This window comes from Apis mellifera, linkage group LG12, assembly GCF_003254395.2.
Source record: "Apis mellifera strain DH4 linkage group LG12, Amel_HAv3.1, whole genome shotgun sequence".
Taxonomy (NCBI): domain Eukaryota; kingdom Metazoa; phylum Arthropoda; class Insecta; order Hymenoptera; family Apidae; genus Apis; species Apis mellifera.
The window spans coordinates 7,089,880-7,106,221 of NC_037649.1; the positions used below are offsets into that span (position 1 = coordinate 7,089,880).

General features: G+C 32.2%; 3 protein-coding genes across 4 annotated transcripts; all 3 read right to left on the bottom strand.

The window, feature by feature from the left end:
- Positions 1-2,365: 2,365 nt before the first annotated feature.
- LOC725309 (keratin-associated protein 19-2) lies at positions 2,366-3,780 on the bottom strand. The gene is made up of 3 exons (XM_001120351.4): positions 3,572-3,780; positions 3,045-3,204; positions 2,366-2,760 (listed from the first exon to the last, which is right to left on the bottom strand). The coding sequence occupies exons 1-3, from the start codon at positions 3,587-3,589 to the stop codon at positions 2,717-2,719; spliced, it is 222 nt and encodes a 73-aa protein (XP_001120351.1). The 5' UTR covers positions 3,590-3,780; the 3' UTR covers positions 2,366-2,716.
- A 3,457-nt stretch (positions 3,781-7,237) lies between these two features.
- On the bottom strand, positions 7,238-12,992 carry LOC100577359. Of its 2 annotated transcripts, none has more exons than XM_006562261.3 (3): positions 12,609-12,992; positions 9,387-9,447; positions 7,238-8,859 (listed from the first exon to the last, which is right to left on the bottom strand). In XM_006562261.3, the coding sequence occupies exons 1-3, from the start codon at positions 12,624-12,626 to the stop codon at positions 7,253-7,255; spliced, it is 1,686 nt and encodes a 561-aa protein (XP_006562324.2). In that variant the 5' UTR covers positions 12,627-12,992; the 3' UTR covers positions 7,238-7,252. The 2 variants fall into 2 exon arrangements, with proteins under 2 accessions (XP_006562324.2, XP_003250047.3); XM_003249999.4 differs by having other exon boundaries at positions 9,381-9,447.
- Positions 12,993-13,353: 361 nt separating this feature from the next.
- LOC100577381 lies at positions 13,354-15,927 on the bottom strand. Its single transcript, XM_003250000.4, has 3 exons — positions 15,778-15,927; positions 14,237-14,333; positions 13,354-13,650 (listed from the first exon to the last, which is right to left on the bottom strand). The coding sequence occupies exons 1-3, from the start codon at positions 15,790-15,792 to the stop codon at positions 13,403-13,405; spliced, it is 360 nt and encodes a 119-aa protein (XP_003250048.2). The 5' UTR covers positions 15,793-15,927; the 3' UTR covers positions 13,354-13,402.
- Between the last annotated feature and the right edge of the window lie 415 nt (positions 15,928-16,342).

The following is a 16,342-nucleotide window of genomic DNA, read 5'->3' on the forward strand; positions in this document are numbered from 1 at the left end:
GTTTACTCGCGGCAAAGTAAAAGTATGGACGACCTGAAAAGTCATGGATGACCTCTACATCTGCACATACGGATCACCGCAGATGCATTCTCTCTTAATCGCAATGTTGCCCAATTAAACATTGAATATATTGTATTCAGAAACAGGATTTCACCAATCTCTATTATTTCAATATCTTTCGATATTAAGATTAAATCTGTTGGTGAAAATTTTATTTATCGAATGCAACGTATCGTTTAAAGATCCCTTAAAGATAAGATTGAATCGAGTTTAAATGCGATTGAAAAGGATTTAATAATAATCGTTGTGGTGTTATTATCGATGGTACGATGATTTTTAAAAGAGGAATAAAAAATTCTTCCTCTCGTTATTTTGATGATTGAACGGGATCGATGATATTTCGACAACTTCAGAGATGAGATACAATTATGATGAATTGTATGCTTCGTTGTGCAATTGAAGACGTTGAAGATTTCTAAGCAACGAGCTGATCTAACGAGTCTAACCTTGAAAACAAATGTAAAAGTATCGACAATTGTTAAATTTTGCTAAAATATAAACGTAAAAATATCATTTATAAAATTGCGAAATTAAAAATTGATAAAGTCGATAACGTCTGTTTGAAAAATTTCAACAGGAATCAATCTGAATTTTTTTATAATCACGATTCATATTGGTAATAAGAATATTTATATACTTTATCATGTATTAAATTATATACAAATAATCGCTCATTTAATAATTTTCTATTAATTTTCGTAATTCCTTCCATTTAAAATTTTTTTCAAAATACGATCATTTATCGTTCACGCTATTCATCGAAACATATAAATGTTTTTCAACGATCAGATTTTACTTTCGATACTTTTGAAACTCCGATTTATTCATAAATATTATTATATTATATATTATTTCCATTAAGTTAAGTTTAATTTATTACAATAATATTATCATTCGTTTCGTACGTCTGATTTGCCTCGAGGCAATGTTTCGTGTTGTCGTTACATTCTACTGTTTCTATTTATCGTATCTCGTATTCAGTCGAGATCGACAATTGCTAAAGGTTGGACACGGAGAGCTCTAAAATTTCAGATAATTTTAATTTAAATAAAATTCTAATTTTCACTCGATTATTTTTATGAATCATCTTTGAAATTCATTTTTTCAAAAGATATTAGTATTTTTTCACAGTGCTTTTTTTTTTTTTTACGCAGTGTAGATCTTGACATTTCCAATACGCGTTAGATTTTTATATATAATAACTTTAATATCTGTCGTACGTGTGTAATGTAAAATGTTAAAATTAATTATTAAAATAGAATATATAAATTATTTTACTAAATTTAATGGTCTTTATTCAGTTTTTAACTTATTCATCGGATATTCATTGATTTTTATTCTTAGACATTTCTTGAATCAAAAATAAATTTCTCGGAGGACTTTTCGATCGAGATATATTTTTAAAAAATTGTTAAATCCATTCAATTAATGTTAGAAAGCCATATTATATAAATGAAGCAACAAAAAATATTTTCATATCACAATAATTCATTCTTATATAAAATATTATATCAGATATCGATAATTTTAGCATTGAGTACGTTTTTTTTATATAAAATTTAATTATCATTCTTTTAAACGGTTTCGATATTTTGTGTAAATTAATCGAAACAAAAATTATATATATTGGATAAAAGAAAAAAATATTATAGTTTGATAATTCTCCTTCATTAAAATTAAATATCTCTCGTTCGATATCTCTGAAACGAATTAATCGAAAATGGAATTTACGCATATGAATATCTCATTAACTTCTAATTTTTGAAACAAAGATATTCAATAAAAAAAAAATCTGTATATTTTATTTATAATGGTTTCAAGATATGATTGGTAATTACATTAATTTGATTTCTGATTTAGAATCAATAAAAAGAAAAAAAAATACAACATTTTTGTTTTCTTCTCGTATGTCACACTCATTAATGCATTTTCGTAATTTATCAACGATTCATGATTCAATATTATGAAACTGCATGGAAATATTGTCTTGAATTTAATATTCCCGGTCACGCAATGTTACGTTATGCATTCGTTTAATTTCAATATCAATGAATATATTTTCATACGAACTTGTAAAGAATTTTTTAATATTTAATATTTAATAAGATTAATTTCATTTAGTTACATTTCGAGATGTGAGAAATTATTGATCTTTTCATTAGAGCTTGATTTCCTTTTATCTCGTTTATATATTATTTTAAGTGAATAAAAATATTAAAAGATTCTTTTAGAAAGAAATTTCATCATTGCCAAAAAATATATAACAGAAAAGGTTTATAATGAGAAGATATCTTAAACACGACACTTCCATTAAAATCTAAATTTTATTGATTTGCATCTGTTCAACGAAGATATAAAAATTGAATCGAATATAATCCAAATTTTCTCGATCCAAGAAAAGAAAAAAAACACATCATCGATTTGATATTATATAATAACACGACGAGATAATTTCGAGAATTATCGTTCGAGTATATGGAGTGAAAAAAAAAAAAAAATTCGAGAATATCGTGAAAGTATATGAATATTTTTTTACAATTTTTCTCTTAAAGAAGATTTCGACAGAGCAGAGTCGAAGTAAGTCTAAAATTAGGAAAGATGTAAGTATATCTTCTTTGGGTATATCGCAGTATAGTCCAAACGATCGCCTTTTCGATTAATAATGATAAAATCCATGACCGTAACCATACCCAGGGAAGCCTAAATGGAAAAGTAGATTAAGATAATAAATAACGTCGATGAATGTTTTGTCTAACGATCTAAGTATTCTCGCGTGCAACGTCGATGAATATTTTTGTCCATTTTATAATTTATTATGGATTAATAAAATTTAATAATCTTTCAACTCATTTAATAATACTATAAAATTTCATTTTACAATTTATTCTAGATAGAAGAGAATGGAAAAAGTTTTGCAAAAAATTCATTGACGTTGAAAGCACTTTTCACGCGTTCTATATCATCTCATGCATTGTATCCCTTACCGTATCCATAACCGTGCCCGTAATTGTATCCATAGAACGGATATCTGTAAATGTAAGGATAATAGTATCCACCGTATCCACCGTATCCACCGTATCCACCGAGGTATCCTGGTTTCGCAGAAACGATGCCAATGATGACAGCCAGCAACAGGATCGTGTACTGAAAAAAAGGATATCTAATCCTCAAAATATCCATAAATAAATAACAAATCGCCTCACACGTATCTTGATTGAAGTCACTTTTTCGTTATCAAATATATATAAAATTTACAACACGATTTCTTAAATTTTGAATTTCTGAAAAAAATTGAAAACTTCCATCTTTTTTCCCAATGTTGTGGAGAAGATCGATCATCGAAACAAATCGAAAAATGAAATAGAAGTGGAAGCATTAAAAGTGTGCGTAAGGAAGGAATAAATTTTATTTCCTCGAATATTTCGTTGAAAAGTTCATGATGAATCAATCGTGAGGGATAAAACTCATTTTCTTCTTCCTTACTTTTTTTTTCTTTTTCATCATTACTTACAAGTTTCAAGCAAGCCATTATCCGTCAGCTGACACTAGCCAGTTAACTCCTCTATGAATTGCACTAATTTTTCTGTCAACAGAGTACCACTGCCTGTCCAACGTTGGTCTCCGTTTCTTTTATAACAAAGGCGGCGTATTCCGCCACAGCCCCCACACTAATTTTTCCCAGCCTTCGTATTGGCTTCCCTCCGTTAACACTAATAGCAAACACTGGCATTGTTACTCTGGGATTATGCGAATGCAATACGTCATTATGAAAGGAACACCGATGCAACATCCATTTCGGATTGGTCATCGTTTGTGTTCACGTGCTGTGAACCGGCGACCGCCTTGACATCCAAATTCGTCGTCCACGAGAATTCACGATTTTTCGTCTGAAAAAAAACCCTCCTTTCCTCCACGTTATATTATATCTGGAAAAGGGAAACAATGTGTGCCGTGAAAAAACTTTGTCATTTCCATTCTCATCTATTCCGATTTCGGTGATAATTTTAATTAACATCTGTTACCATTTCAGACATATTCCGGCGAAGAATTTCTTCCTCGTTTGGAGAAATTTCACGGATTCGAGAGGAGCGATGAATAGTGAACTTGGATCATACTTGAAATTACCATTTTCGTTTCAACTTCGAACGGTAAGAATCCCTCTTTTCCTTTCTCAATTGGAGAATTTCAAACTTCACAGTCTACTATTTCGTGATCGATATATTATTATTAAGTAGATCGTATATGTAGTTTTTTGGAGTGACTTTAGAAGAAAGTAAGATGGACAGAATCGTTTCAATGGATTAATACCAGACTATCATTAAAACTATACAATTTTACTATTCAGAATTTACATTTACATTTTCAAATATCAATTCACACGTTAGAATTTTTGTGAAAAAATTATTTTCTCCGATTCAATTAATTGACACGGTATAAAATATATTTAATTTGTTTACATAATACAAAAAATATATAATATATTTTCATACTCAAAATATAAAAATTCAACGATGATATCGTTCGCATGAAACAAAAATTGTCCATTGATGAAAAAAAAAGAAAATGAGAGATCGAGGAGAATTTTCAACGAATGTTATAAAGTCGAACAATTTAATTATTGTCCGAGCGAGGACAATGCGTGCACGAATGCACGATTCAATGGAAGGAGATGCAATCGTGATCGGAACAGAAGGAAGAAAAGTCGTGTGGTTGCGTAACAGGAGCATGGAAGAGGGGATCGTTACAAAATGGTGAAATTATACGGTACAGGTTGCGGGACGAAATCGTGAAAAAAAAAAGAAGAAAAAGAAAAAAGAAAAAAGAAAAGGAGAAAAAGATGATTGCAACATCATTGGGATCATGGAAAGGATGCGTTTGTCATTAATTGCAGTTAATGTGCGATGCTTGTAAACTGGTCGTCGAGTGTTATGTTACCCAACGAGATCGTCGTCGTTGAGACGAAAATATTCGCACGGATATCCATTTTTCAAGTTTTTTTTTTTTCCCTTTCTTTTTTGTCGATGAATCATTTCGATCGAAAAAAAGCTTCGTTCCCCGATCTTTCTCTCAGACGATATGTTAAATAGCGAGAATTTAAATTTTTATAATAGTCGATCAATATGCAACACCAATTAATTTAAAAATATATATATATATATCTTGGTGGATTAATAAAGCGTATGTGTAATATGTTATTTTTAAAAGATGAGGTGAGGTGAGGGAATTAAAAAAAAAAAATCAGATATTAAAAATCAGATGTCGTACGATCGATATTCTTTCTTTTTTTTATTTAACGCCATTTGTTGTACATTGAAATAAACAAGCATTGAAAATTTTTTTCATCATATGGATATGTTATATAAATAATTACGATAAACGTAATTATTTATATCAGAATTCGTGTGGACTAAATTTGAATTTCAATTTCGAATAGGTACATTATGATGTAGCGTATAAATTATTCATCGATGAATCGAATAAAATACGCAGAACCATCTTTAATAAAAATAAAATAATGACGCAATTGAATCACACGATGAATAATTATTTTATCTTCTTGATAAGAATTGCACGACTCTAATTATCTTCTCATTTTTTTTTTTATCGTGTGCAATTAAATACACTTTGTAACACTTAATATTCCTATACGCTTTAATATTTGTTCTCTAAGTTTATAATTTATACTATCCATATAATTGTACGATAATTGTAAACGTTATGCATATAAATTGTAATTAGCGATGGCACGAAGTGAACTTAATAGTTTATCAATAGTTCAAAAAGTAATAATAATAATAATAACGACACTCTTTTAATTTTAACACTTCATTACATTTCCAAATTGATTCGAAACATTACGACTTTTTATAACTTTCTTTGCGATAACTTTCTTTTTAATAATATCGAGTGAAATCGTCATATTTTTAGTTTGAAACCAGCTTGCATAATCCTTACTGTTTGAAAGTAAAAAAAAAAAAAAAAATCATCTCGCACGAATAATAATTAAATCCCATATAAACCTTCCATATTGAACTTCAATATCGAGTGATCACGCGATATCAAATTTGATCCCATCGCTAATTACAAGGTTTTATGTATATTACTGATAATATGATGTATTAATAAAATCTATATCTCATCGGATCGGAAACCTGTTCGAACATATTAATAATATAATGTATGTAAAATTTGTTTCGTTCCAAAGCGATTTCTAACGATAAACGCGCCTCGCCTCGATTATCGCTTCGAAAAACATATAAAATCTAATTCCGCTACGTTACGTGATCCTTTTTTCCCCTCCCATTTTCATCGGTGCTGCTATTTCTCCAGAATATGCGATCGACATCGAAGGCCTTTCCGCGTATTACGTATATCTCGCTTACGTCCGTCACCTTGAACGAGTATCGATAGATCGATTTTTATTGCGTTGTTACCGTTCTCCAAAGAGCGATCCGATTCGATACATATTTCGACAGATTTCTCTCCAAAAAAAAAAAAAGGCAATGTCGATTCATCTTCTTTCGATCTTCTTTAGTAGTAGTTGCATTTTATGAGCATAGTTTTAGGATTATAGAATCGTCCCCGTGAATCGATCGAAAATGGCGTGTGCGAAATTTTCTTGGGGAAGGCCAGGAAAATTATCAGACCGTGATAGTTGGTATGCGTGATAGCCACGCCGCTCTGTGTAATTGCAGGATAAGGCCAACTAGAGCTATGGGAACTTTTTTTGTATATCATCGGCCATGGGAACGTTTCTTCTTTGGTCGATGCGCGATGTTACGTTGGCGCGTGTCGTTTCGATTAGATAAGTTGTCGGATAAGTCGTCGAAAAGTTTTTTTTCCTTTTCAATTAAAACTGTTTCCGTTGATGACGTGAACCGTGATCACAATTATAATCCTCCCAGTGGAATTTGGCATTTCCCACTTTTACGATCTTCCTTCATTAACTTAAAGATTAAAAAAAACTACCATGCATTAGAATGTTTTTGAAAGTAAAATAACTCTTGAATATAGTTACTTATAAAGGTGAACAATAAATCTCTTCTTTTGGTGATAGATGGTTTATTTCCATTATTTAGATACAGGTTTCTCTTTTTTTCTTTTAAAGAAATTATCAGGAAAGAAGGAAGAAACACATATAAATTATAAGACAAGTATATTTCTTTTTCCCTTAAATTACAGTCTACCACTGTTACATCAAGATTTGATTCAATTGATTCAACGTTCGATCCCCAACTACTTTGCCGCCCTCTTTGCTAACGAATCCAGAGGAGAAGCGTTTCTTGTATCCCCTCGAGGGCGAGGATCGACTCCTCTCCGAAGATTTAATCTCGGACAACGTTTCAGCCTCGCTGTTAGAAGCTGATGCCTCAGAGTTCTCGTTGACAGTCTTTTCTGCCGGCTTCTCAGTCGTCGTCGCGGGTCGATGGTCGTAATGATGATATCCACCGTATGGGGGATACCAATGAACCGATGGAAAGTGGTGGTAAAAATTCAAATAAGGAACGGATTTGATCCCAGAAAATAGATGATCGTGGAATCCGAAACGATGTCCACCGAAGAATGGCACCGTGAAAGGGTAACCGTGAAAATTGAAACCCCCATAATGAGGGCCTCCATAAGGATACGGTGGATATCCGAACGGCGGATATCCGTGATTCGTGGCGTTGTTACCTCGTCCATTTTCCGGTGTAACGATTTGCTCGGAATTTCCTTGATTGTCAGCCGGATTCTGCGACGGTTGGACAGGCTTTCCGTAGAAATTTGGGTAGAACGGTTGGTGAGGGCCGAACCTGGGATCGTGATAAAATGGCGGACCGTGTGGACCGGTTCCGTTGCCATCACCCTGTGTTGCCTCTTTGTGAAAAGTGTCGTTGTAGGGGCGGGGATAGAATCCAGGAAATCCGTGATAGAAAGGGTCGTGATACGGAGGTAAACCATAATGGAAACGGGGGCCGTAATCGTATCCCCTTAACGCAGTTTGACCTTGATTCTGATCCTCCAATCTGGATGGATCATTTTCATCTCGATTATTAGTCACGTATCGATCCTCACTTTCCACGAGCCTCTCGCGAGGATAGAACTCCGGGTACCCAGGTGTGTAATAAGAATTATGAAAGGAGCCACGATAATTATACGGTCTTCGAGATATCCTGGCAATCTGATTACTATTCCCGTTTTCATCCGTGTTAATCTCTTGTTCCAGGGTTGTCGAATGTTCTCGAGGATCGACAGGTCTCTGAGTCGAGAGACGATGATAGCGAAGATCCGCTAATCGGGGATAATTTTGAATCAGATTCGAATTGGACAATGGATCGACGGGTTCGGATTTGTATCTGAATCCAGGAGAAGGATAATGGAGAGGTGATGGATTAACGTTGACTTCGTTGACAGAATTTTCTTTGGTATTGATTATATTTAGATTACCAGGTGCGTTCACCTCGTTGTAAGGAATCCTTGGATTCACGGTGAATTCGTACGGTTTGTAGGAGGATATCGATTCGTGATATTTCGAATAACGCGGAGGATTCGTCGCGTAAGGATTCTGGAATAGCGTTTCTTCTCGTTCGTTTGAAGAAGATTCGCGAGTGGATCGAGGGTAGCGAACGAAGGAGGAATTCGACGAGGTATCCGATCCTTCCGACTGATTGGTGGAGATCTCCAACGGTGGCTGCGCATCTTGAATTCTTTTCAGAAGGTTACCGCTCGACGATTGGTTCACAGGTGAGTCTTCGCTGAGCAAGGTCGTCGATAGAACCGAGGCGATGTTTCTGGCGAAAGACGTCAGCACTTCGGCACCTATTTCGCAATAAAAAGTGGTTTTTAATATTTTATTTCTTCTACAACTCGAGATTTGAATAGAGGAACTTTTTAAGATACTTTAAATTCTTTTCAAGATATACTTTCAAAAATTAGACCTAATTTGAATATATTTTCATAATTAAAAATTAATTTAAAATAAACTGTAAGTTTCTTTCGATCATATTTTTATTATACTTTTATTTTCTAAAAAATATATTATTTTTTCAGATTTTCTAAAAGACAAATGGGAAAAAGATTTGCCTTTAGCAAAATTTGTAGCATGAGTAAATTATCATGGAATTTTTAATTTTAATTTTATGAAAGATAGGTTGAATTTTTCTTCGTTAATTTAAACTTTTGCAATCTGTCTCGCATTCGAGAAGGAAATAATCGATCGCATTCGTTTCGCAGAATTTTCCCTTCTAAAAATAATCTCCATTGTTCTAAAAGTGGTTCAAGGGTGTGCACGGTGATCGTTAAAAGCGATTATTTCCCAGAACGAATAACAATCGATTTACTTAGACCATTTTTCGCCGCGTGCACGTAATCCTGAAGGATCCATGGGCTCGTCAACACGACAACAATCTGCAACAAGAAGCGGAATAGATAACTTTCTTTCTTTCTTTCCAGATCCAGGAAAATCCTAGCTCCCCTTCCCAACTGCGTAACAGGGAGGAATAATGATGGGCTCGTGATGGCGCGCCCGGTAATTTACCGCAATACGACGTTTTATTTGTGATTGTGCAATGGATAAAACGTACACGCACAAACAGTGAAGATACTACGCACTGTTTCCTACATGGCACAGTTATGTACCACTATGTTGCCGATTGTGCAAATTTTGCGAGCGAACAATTGAGTTGAGACGGAAGAATCTGTCTGGGTTTCGAAACGTTTCCGAATTGAAAAATCAGGATTCTTCCTTTCTTTTCCTTAAGGATTAATCTGGATTTTTAGAATCGTTTAAATTAATCTTGGATTCTTTTTAATTCTTAAACTTTCAAATTGAAACTTTCTTTCGAATTTTAATTTTGATTTAATTTTTCTGTTAATAAGATTTTCATATACATTGAAAAATTGGAATTTTCTTTTTTTCTAGGTTAATTTAGCTAGTCTCGACTTGAGTTATGGGATTAGATTTGAGCTCACTTGTATTAAGAATTTTACTCGAGTTTGAATTATCCAATTTTGAAGTATATTTTATCTTTTTCTCATTTTTCTCTTTATTCGTGTTATTTATATATATATATTTACACGATCGTAAATAATTATGAAGATGACGTGTATTCACATTCTTTCACGTTTCATTTGTACACTTTGTAACGTTGTAATAGAAATTCATCGATGTATTTCTTCATTACTTCTCACGGTATTCGTTATCGAAGCTTGAAATGCTTGACGAATCAATCAATCGCGGCAAACTTGTATTACTTCCTGAAATCTCTGGTATTCATGAGAAGAAAAGTCGAGTAATTGAGAAAATAATCGATTATATAACATTGATTTTGAAATATGCGACACGCATGAAAGAAAATCGATTGTTATTATTGTATATCACTCGTCGCGGTTAGTATTATAAGAAAATAACTTTGTTATTTAGATTCCTTTTTTTTTATTATATAATAAATTGAAATAATTTTCAGGAACTAGAAAGTATTTCTTTCTTTTTTTTTTTTTTTTAATCATAGCATAAGTTTTTTTCCTTTTTGAAAATATTCGCGCGTATGATAAATAGATCGAATAATTTTCAATCATAATCAATCGATCAGTTTGAAAGGATAATTGCATGATAAAAAACTGGAACATTGGAAATTTTTCAAATGCAATACGCATCTTTCGTTTCATCTCGATTCGATTTCTTTTAACACTGTTATTTATAATTTGAAAATTCCTTTTTCCATCATCCTCTTCCGAGCTACATCGTTAAACATTTCATTCATCATTTAATCACCTATATTTAAACAAAAATTTTTCCTTCCTATTGTGATTCACACTTTCACACTTCTTTCATCATTCTTCTAAAACAAAATGATTAGTTAATTGACTATTGAAATAGAAATTTATACAGGAAAAGTAGTTACAAGTAGTTAAAGTAGATTACGCAAACGAGCAATATCACATAAATCTATTCGACACGTACCAATTGGCAGTAACTAAAATTACATCCCGTTTCATTCATGGTTTATTCATTGATGTGGTTAATTTCTACGGTCGTAATAAAGCGCACGTGATCACTCACGATTTATACCCTCACCATGTACCCTCACTCATGAATGGTCATTATCGCGATTTAAACTATGATAGATAGAGTGCCCATGAGAACGGCCATGTTTCTTTTTTTTTTTTTTTCACTTATACCGAGATTTTTCCAATAAAAGAAGAAACGATCGATTTCCGTTCGATCAAAATCGAATGAAATATTCATTCAAGAAAATGCGAATATATTAATTTCCATTAATTAAATACACGCGTTCGTTTCTCTTTAATTAAATGCCTGAGAAAATAATAATAAAAAACTATCTTGCGCACAATTAACCTCTTCTCGTTTTCATCTTTCTATCGATAACGAATACTTTATAGAATTCTTTCAAGATATATTTACGATTAATTGCATTGAATTCAAGTAGAACACGTTCCCAGAACAGTCATATATATATATATATATATATATATATATATATATATATATATATATATATATATATACATATACACTGTATCATATTGTTCCCTTCGGATCGTAATTAGCACGATTATGCAACGTTTAATCCTTTCTTTGCGCAAGGACATGCACTTGCGAATATGCACAGGCGAGAATCGCACGGCGGATGGGTCGTGGAAGATGAATTCATTAAAATTTATCCGACATGTGTACATGTGGCGACAACTGGTTGTCCTGCAGTTTGCAAATCGTAATAAATTATCGCGATTACGCAAATGAAATGTGTGCAATTGTCAGATATCTGTATTTTATAATTAATCTGAATGTTGAGATTATTCGTACAAAAGTTTCTTTCGTATATATATTTTGATAACTTCAACGATTTGTAAATGACAAAAATAGAAATTTTAGAACAGTTAATTTAGGATAGAATCAAAATTTTTTAGAGAAAAAGAAACGTAGGCAAACGTACATTTCTAATTTTTCACGACTGATAAATTTAAAAAATTCTGAGATATGGAAATTGTATAACATTATTATTAACACGTTGATCAAATCTTTCTCCGGACTAACTGTGATAAGAAAATTGAATAATAATAATTCGTAAACATAAACTACGCGAGAAGTTAAAGAAGTTTCGCCGGCATCTTTTAGATTTATTACACAACCTTAGGATGTTTTCCTCACTGTAAACGAACGCGATGCACCGTGTGTCAATTCTTAACGATTATTATTAATGATCGATGATATTCATCCGGTTTCACACAAAGTATCTTCAAGAGGCCACGATATTCAAATATACATAGTGTATAACGCGAACTGACTGAATTTAAACAAACGTAATATCGGAAAAAGAGCAAATTGATTATATAAAATTGGCTTAAGGGCATCGTTAGAGGCGAGACGGAACGAAAATTAATTTTCTCGATTCACGTTTGAAAAAGTAGACCTGTTACCACACACCGGTCATCTGGATGTAGGACGAATATCATCTTCGTGATTGCGAAACGTTTTTTTTCTTTTCTTTTTTTCTCTTTCTCTCTTTCGCCAACGAGGACCGTATTAGCGTATCCAATATACTCACGTGCAGAGGGTAATGCATCGTGCGTGCAGCTCGTGACGACTAACAGGCATACACCGTGCCCGATGTCATTTATACTTTCTCTCCATAAACGATTTTTGCCCTAATTCAATTGATATAAGACCGATCAATTTTGCATATTTCATGCGTGAACGATGTTATTATATCATTTCTTTATGCAATAATAATTAATATATATATATATATATGCATCGATGGAAGATGGATTATTTTCTTACAAGCTCGACGATACGAGGATATATTTTATGTTACAATCGATGTGGTAACAACCGATCGATTTATCGTTTAACGTTAATTTATAGAATTTTTTAATTCGTTATTTTTATTGTTGGGTAATACGAGAAAGGACAAATTTAAAATAATATTTCTGAATACAATTATAGTATACGCTGCGGAAATGCCAGTACCTGATTCACTTCGTAGAAAACTGTTGATCGAACATTCGAATAATAACTTGTCATGGTATGCTTATTATTCTCATTTGCAATGTATAGTGATTGAGCAAACATAATTGAATAGAGTAATACCCTACCCTAATATACATGTACGAAATAAATTGTAAAGTAAAAGCGAAAAATATTTAAGAATATCTGTTTAATGGCAAATATTATTTGAAAATTGCTTTTAAATCAATTTTCATGACTTTTAATCACATATAATTATATACGTGACAATAAATATAATGGAATTCTTGGAATGCGTCGTGAAAGTATTGAACAAACAAGAATGGAATTTTTATATCTTTTATCGCTAACTTATTTTATAACTAATTATCTTTAATATCCTATGTGGCTGATCGTGCCCACAACACCAGGTGCAACAACACTTGGAACGTTGTAAATTTGCACGGGTCGTGGATGCACTCCCGCTAATCTCGTCGCCCTAAAATTTGGGGTGATGACCACTGGTTGTACATTTTTGAATCCATTTAATTGTCGCGCCTGAAGAGAATTAAATTGTTGCCCCATGATGAATCCTGGATACTTTGCTACCATCCCGGTTATACTTCCGTAGGGAATGCCACCTGAAAATAAAATAAAAATGGCGTAGAATAGAAGAAAAATGGAATGAAAGAATAGTAATAAAAATTTTATCATTATCTTAATTATACAAGGTACGTATTACTTTTATATTTATTTAACATTATTATTTTTTTTTTAGGGATAACTAACTAAGAAGCGTGGATATCGTTTGCTCAATCGTTGAAGTCTCCAGTCTTCGATGCATTGAAATCTTCATGGATTATCAATCACACGTGTTTAAAAATATAGTAAAATTTATTTTTACGATTTAATATTATTTTATTATCATTATTTCAAAATGTAAGATCTTTTTTATTTCGTTTCTCGATTTAATGGATTTGAAAGGAATTTGCGCGAAATATTCACGAACTTCAGTGTCGTCCTCTGTTGCGATTTAATCGAATATAAAAAAAATAATGATTGAAAATAATGATGAAAATTTTCATGAAAATTAATCTATTTATTTAAAAATATAAAAAAAAAAGAGATAATGGAATTGCTGTTTGTGTATCTATTACTAACGCATTATTATTTTTTTTTTTTTTTTTTACAGATTTAAATGAAAGGAAAATGGACAAACTGACTTACCATACGCCAATCCATTCACCATTTCCACTATTCCAGCGCTGTCTGGTGCGACTGTCGATAAGTTAAGCAAACCAACGACAGTCAACAGCAAAATGGTCTGCAAACAATTAATTATCATCTTAAAAGTAAAATATGATATTTCAAATGTTTCTATCGCTCGATATGATATATTTTTGAAGCGGAAAATATTTTATTTTTTTCTTTTATATTTACTTTCAATCAGATATCATGCATCAAAGATATCCATCTTCCCATATTATTGAAACAATGTTCAATTCAATTGATGTAAGAGAATTTAATCAGACATCAGATATAATACTTAATTAAAAAAATTAATTAAAGATTAACAGCCAGCTTATTATCTTCCAAATCATAATTTCACAATTGCGGACAAAGTTAATGGCAACAAATGACAATCGACGATAGAAAGTGTGCCATTATTTGCATGTCAATTTTTTGCCTCGTTTCATTTTACCATAAACAGAACATTTCATAGACATTAGAACTTAGAAATCTAGCGAAACGTTAAAATAAACATGTTCGAAACATTAACCGCTAGATGTTAATCGTTCTCACTTTCTCTTGACATTTTATTTTTATTCGAAAAAAGAAAAAAAAAAGAAGAAGAAAGAAAGGACAAAAAATGAGCGACAACAACAAACTCTATGCAACCTCTCATTTGAATGCACCGTTTTAAGTGCGGATCACTTTTATTTCAGCACACGTATCCGTATTTTCTGTGTGCCGAATCGTAAAACAAGAACGAAACTCGAGTACAAACTCGAAGATTGAATTATAGACACGGCGTAAGGTTTCTGTTGGCCAATCCAGACTCAATATTTCGTTTCCACGATTTTCGTCACTGAAAATTTCCCCCCTTTTTTTTCTTTTTTAATTTATATCTCGATCGAATAGAAATTTGAAACTGACAAGTGAATAAATGGAAATTGGATACTTGAAAAATTTGATGATTGAATAACAATTTTAATTCAATTTGAGAAGTTCAAAGTTTATTGAACACGCTTAACGGCGTTCAAGAAACATATGGACCTTGGAGGGACACAATCACCTCTCACGATGTTAGTCACGCGACTCGTATTACTCGCTCATACTTCGACTATTTTCTCTTTTTCGTTCTAGTTAAATATGTTAATAAAGTCTATTTCTATTTGTCACGCGAGAAACATCGATCTTTGTTTGATTTTAATATCGAATATATTTGTCAAAATTATATATTCAATCTATTATTATATTAGAATTAATTTAATTTATCGATCGAATATCTCAGACACTTTATTTTAGAGACAATTTGATTTAGAATACGATCTTTTTGTTCCATTGTTTTCTCATATATATCTTTCATTCTTTTATCTTTTTAGAAATACACTTCATTGGCACATCACTGAAGAAACATTTATATTTTTCATAAGTTACGAAGTTATCCTTAATTAGCACCACTGTTCAAGACATAATACAATGGCTTCTCTTTCCTTTTTTTTTTTCTTCTATTTTTACACAAAACGTACGAAGAGCCGACGTACCTTTAAAAAAGGCATAATGACCTTTTGGCAGCCGCGTGGCAAGAGGTAAGAAGGAAACTAAAGCACTAAAGTAAAGATCGAATTATATACGGGGCTCGGCCTCGCAGTTGGCCAATCAAACACTTGTATTCCCTTTCAGTATCGAGTTATTCATCGATGCAGGATTTTATTAGAATGCAGCGCGTTCTGGAAAGGATGGAGGATATCGTCCACCTTAACCTTGGTTGAATATATCCACATATACCGTTCACATTGATTCCTCCAATAAGGAAAAAGGTAAACGCTCTGTAATTTCTATTTGAGAAAATCTTACAATTCGAAAGTTGTGATCTGATCGAGAGATATTTTTAAAAATTGCTCAATCCAATAACAAATAAAAAGAAAAAAAGGAATTGAGCAATAGTTGAAAAATATTAATAATTAAAGATGCACAATTTACGATTAACGAAGCGTTTGAAAAATACGTAGTTATAACACAATTAATTAATTAATTGCATCGCCCACATAATTTTCTAGCCGTAAGATTATTCAGACCGTGAAGTTTATAAGTGTGCCTACTTAAATA

What these genes read in the sequence shown, in the direction of transcription:
- LOC100577381 (XM_003250000.4), bottom strand. An exon ending in GGTGAATGGATTGGCGTATG is followed by an intron (nt 13,651 to 14,236) that starts GTAAGTCAGTTT and finishes TTTTATTTTCAG; the next exon opens with GTGGCATTCCCTACGGAAGT.
- LOC725309 (XM_001120351.4), bottom strand. An exon ending in CGGGCACGGTTATGGATACG is followed by an intron (nt 2,761 to 3,044) that starts GTAAGGGATACA and finishes TTTTCCATTTAG; the next exon opens with GCTTCCCTGGGTATGGTTAC.
- LOC100577359 (XM_003249999.4), bottom strand. An exon ending in CGCGGCGAAAAATGGTCTAA is followed by an intron (nt 8,860 to 9,380) that starts GTAAATCGATTG and finishes ATTGCGAAATAG; the next exon opens with GTGCCGAAGTGCTGACGTCT.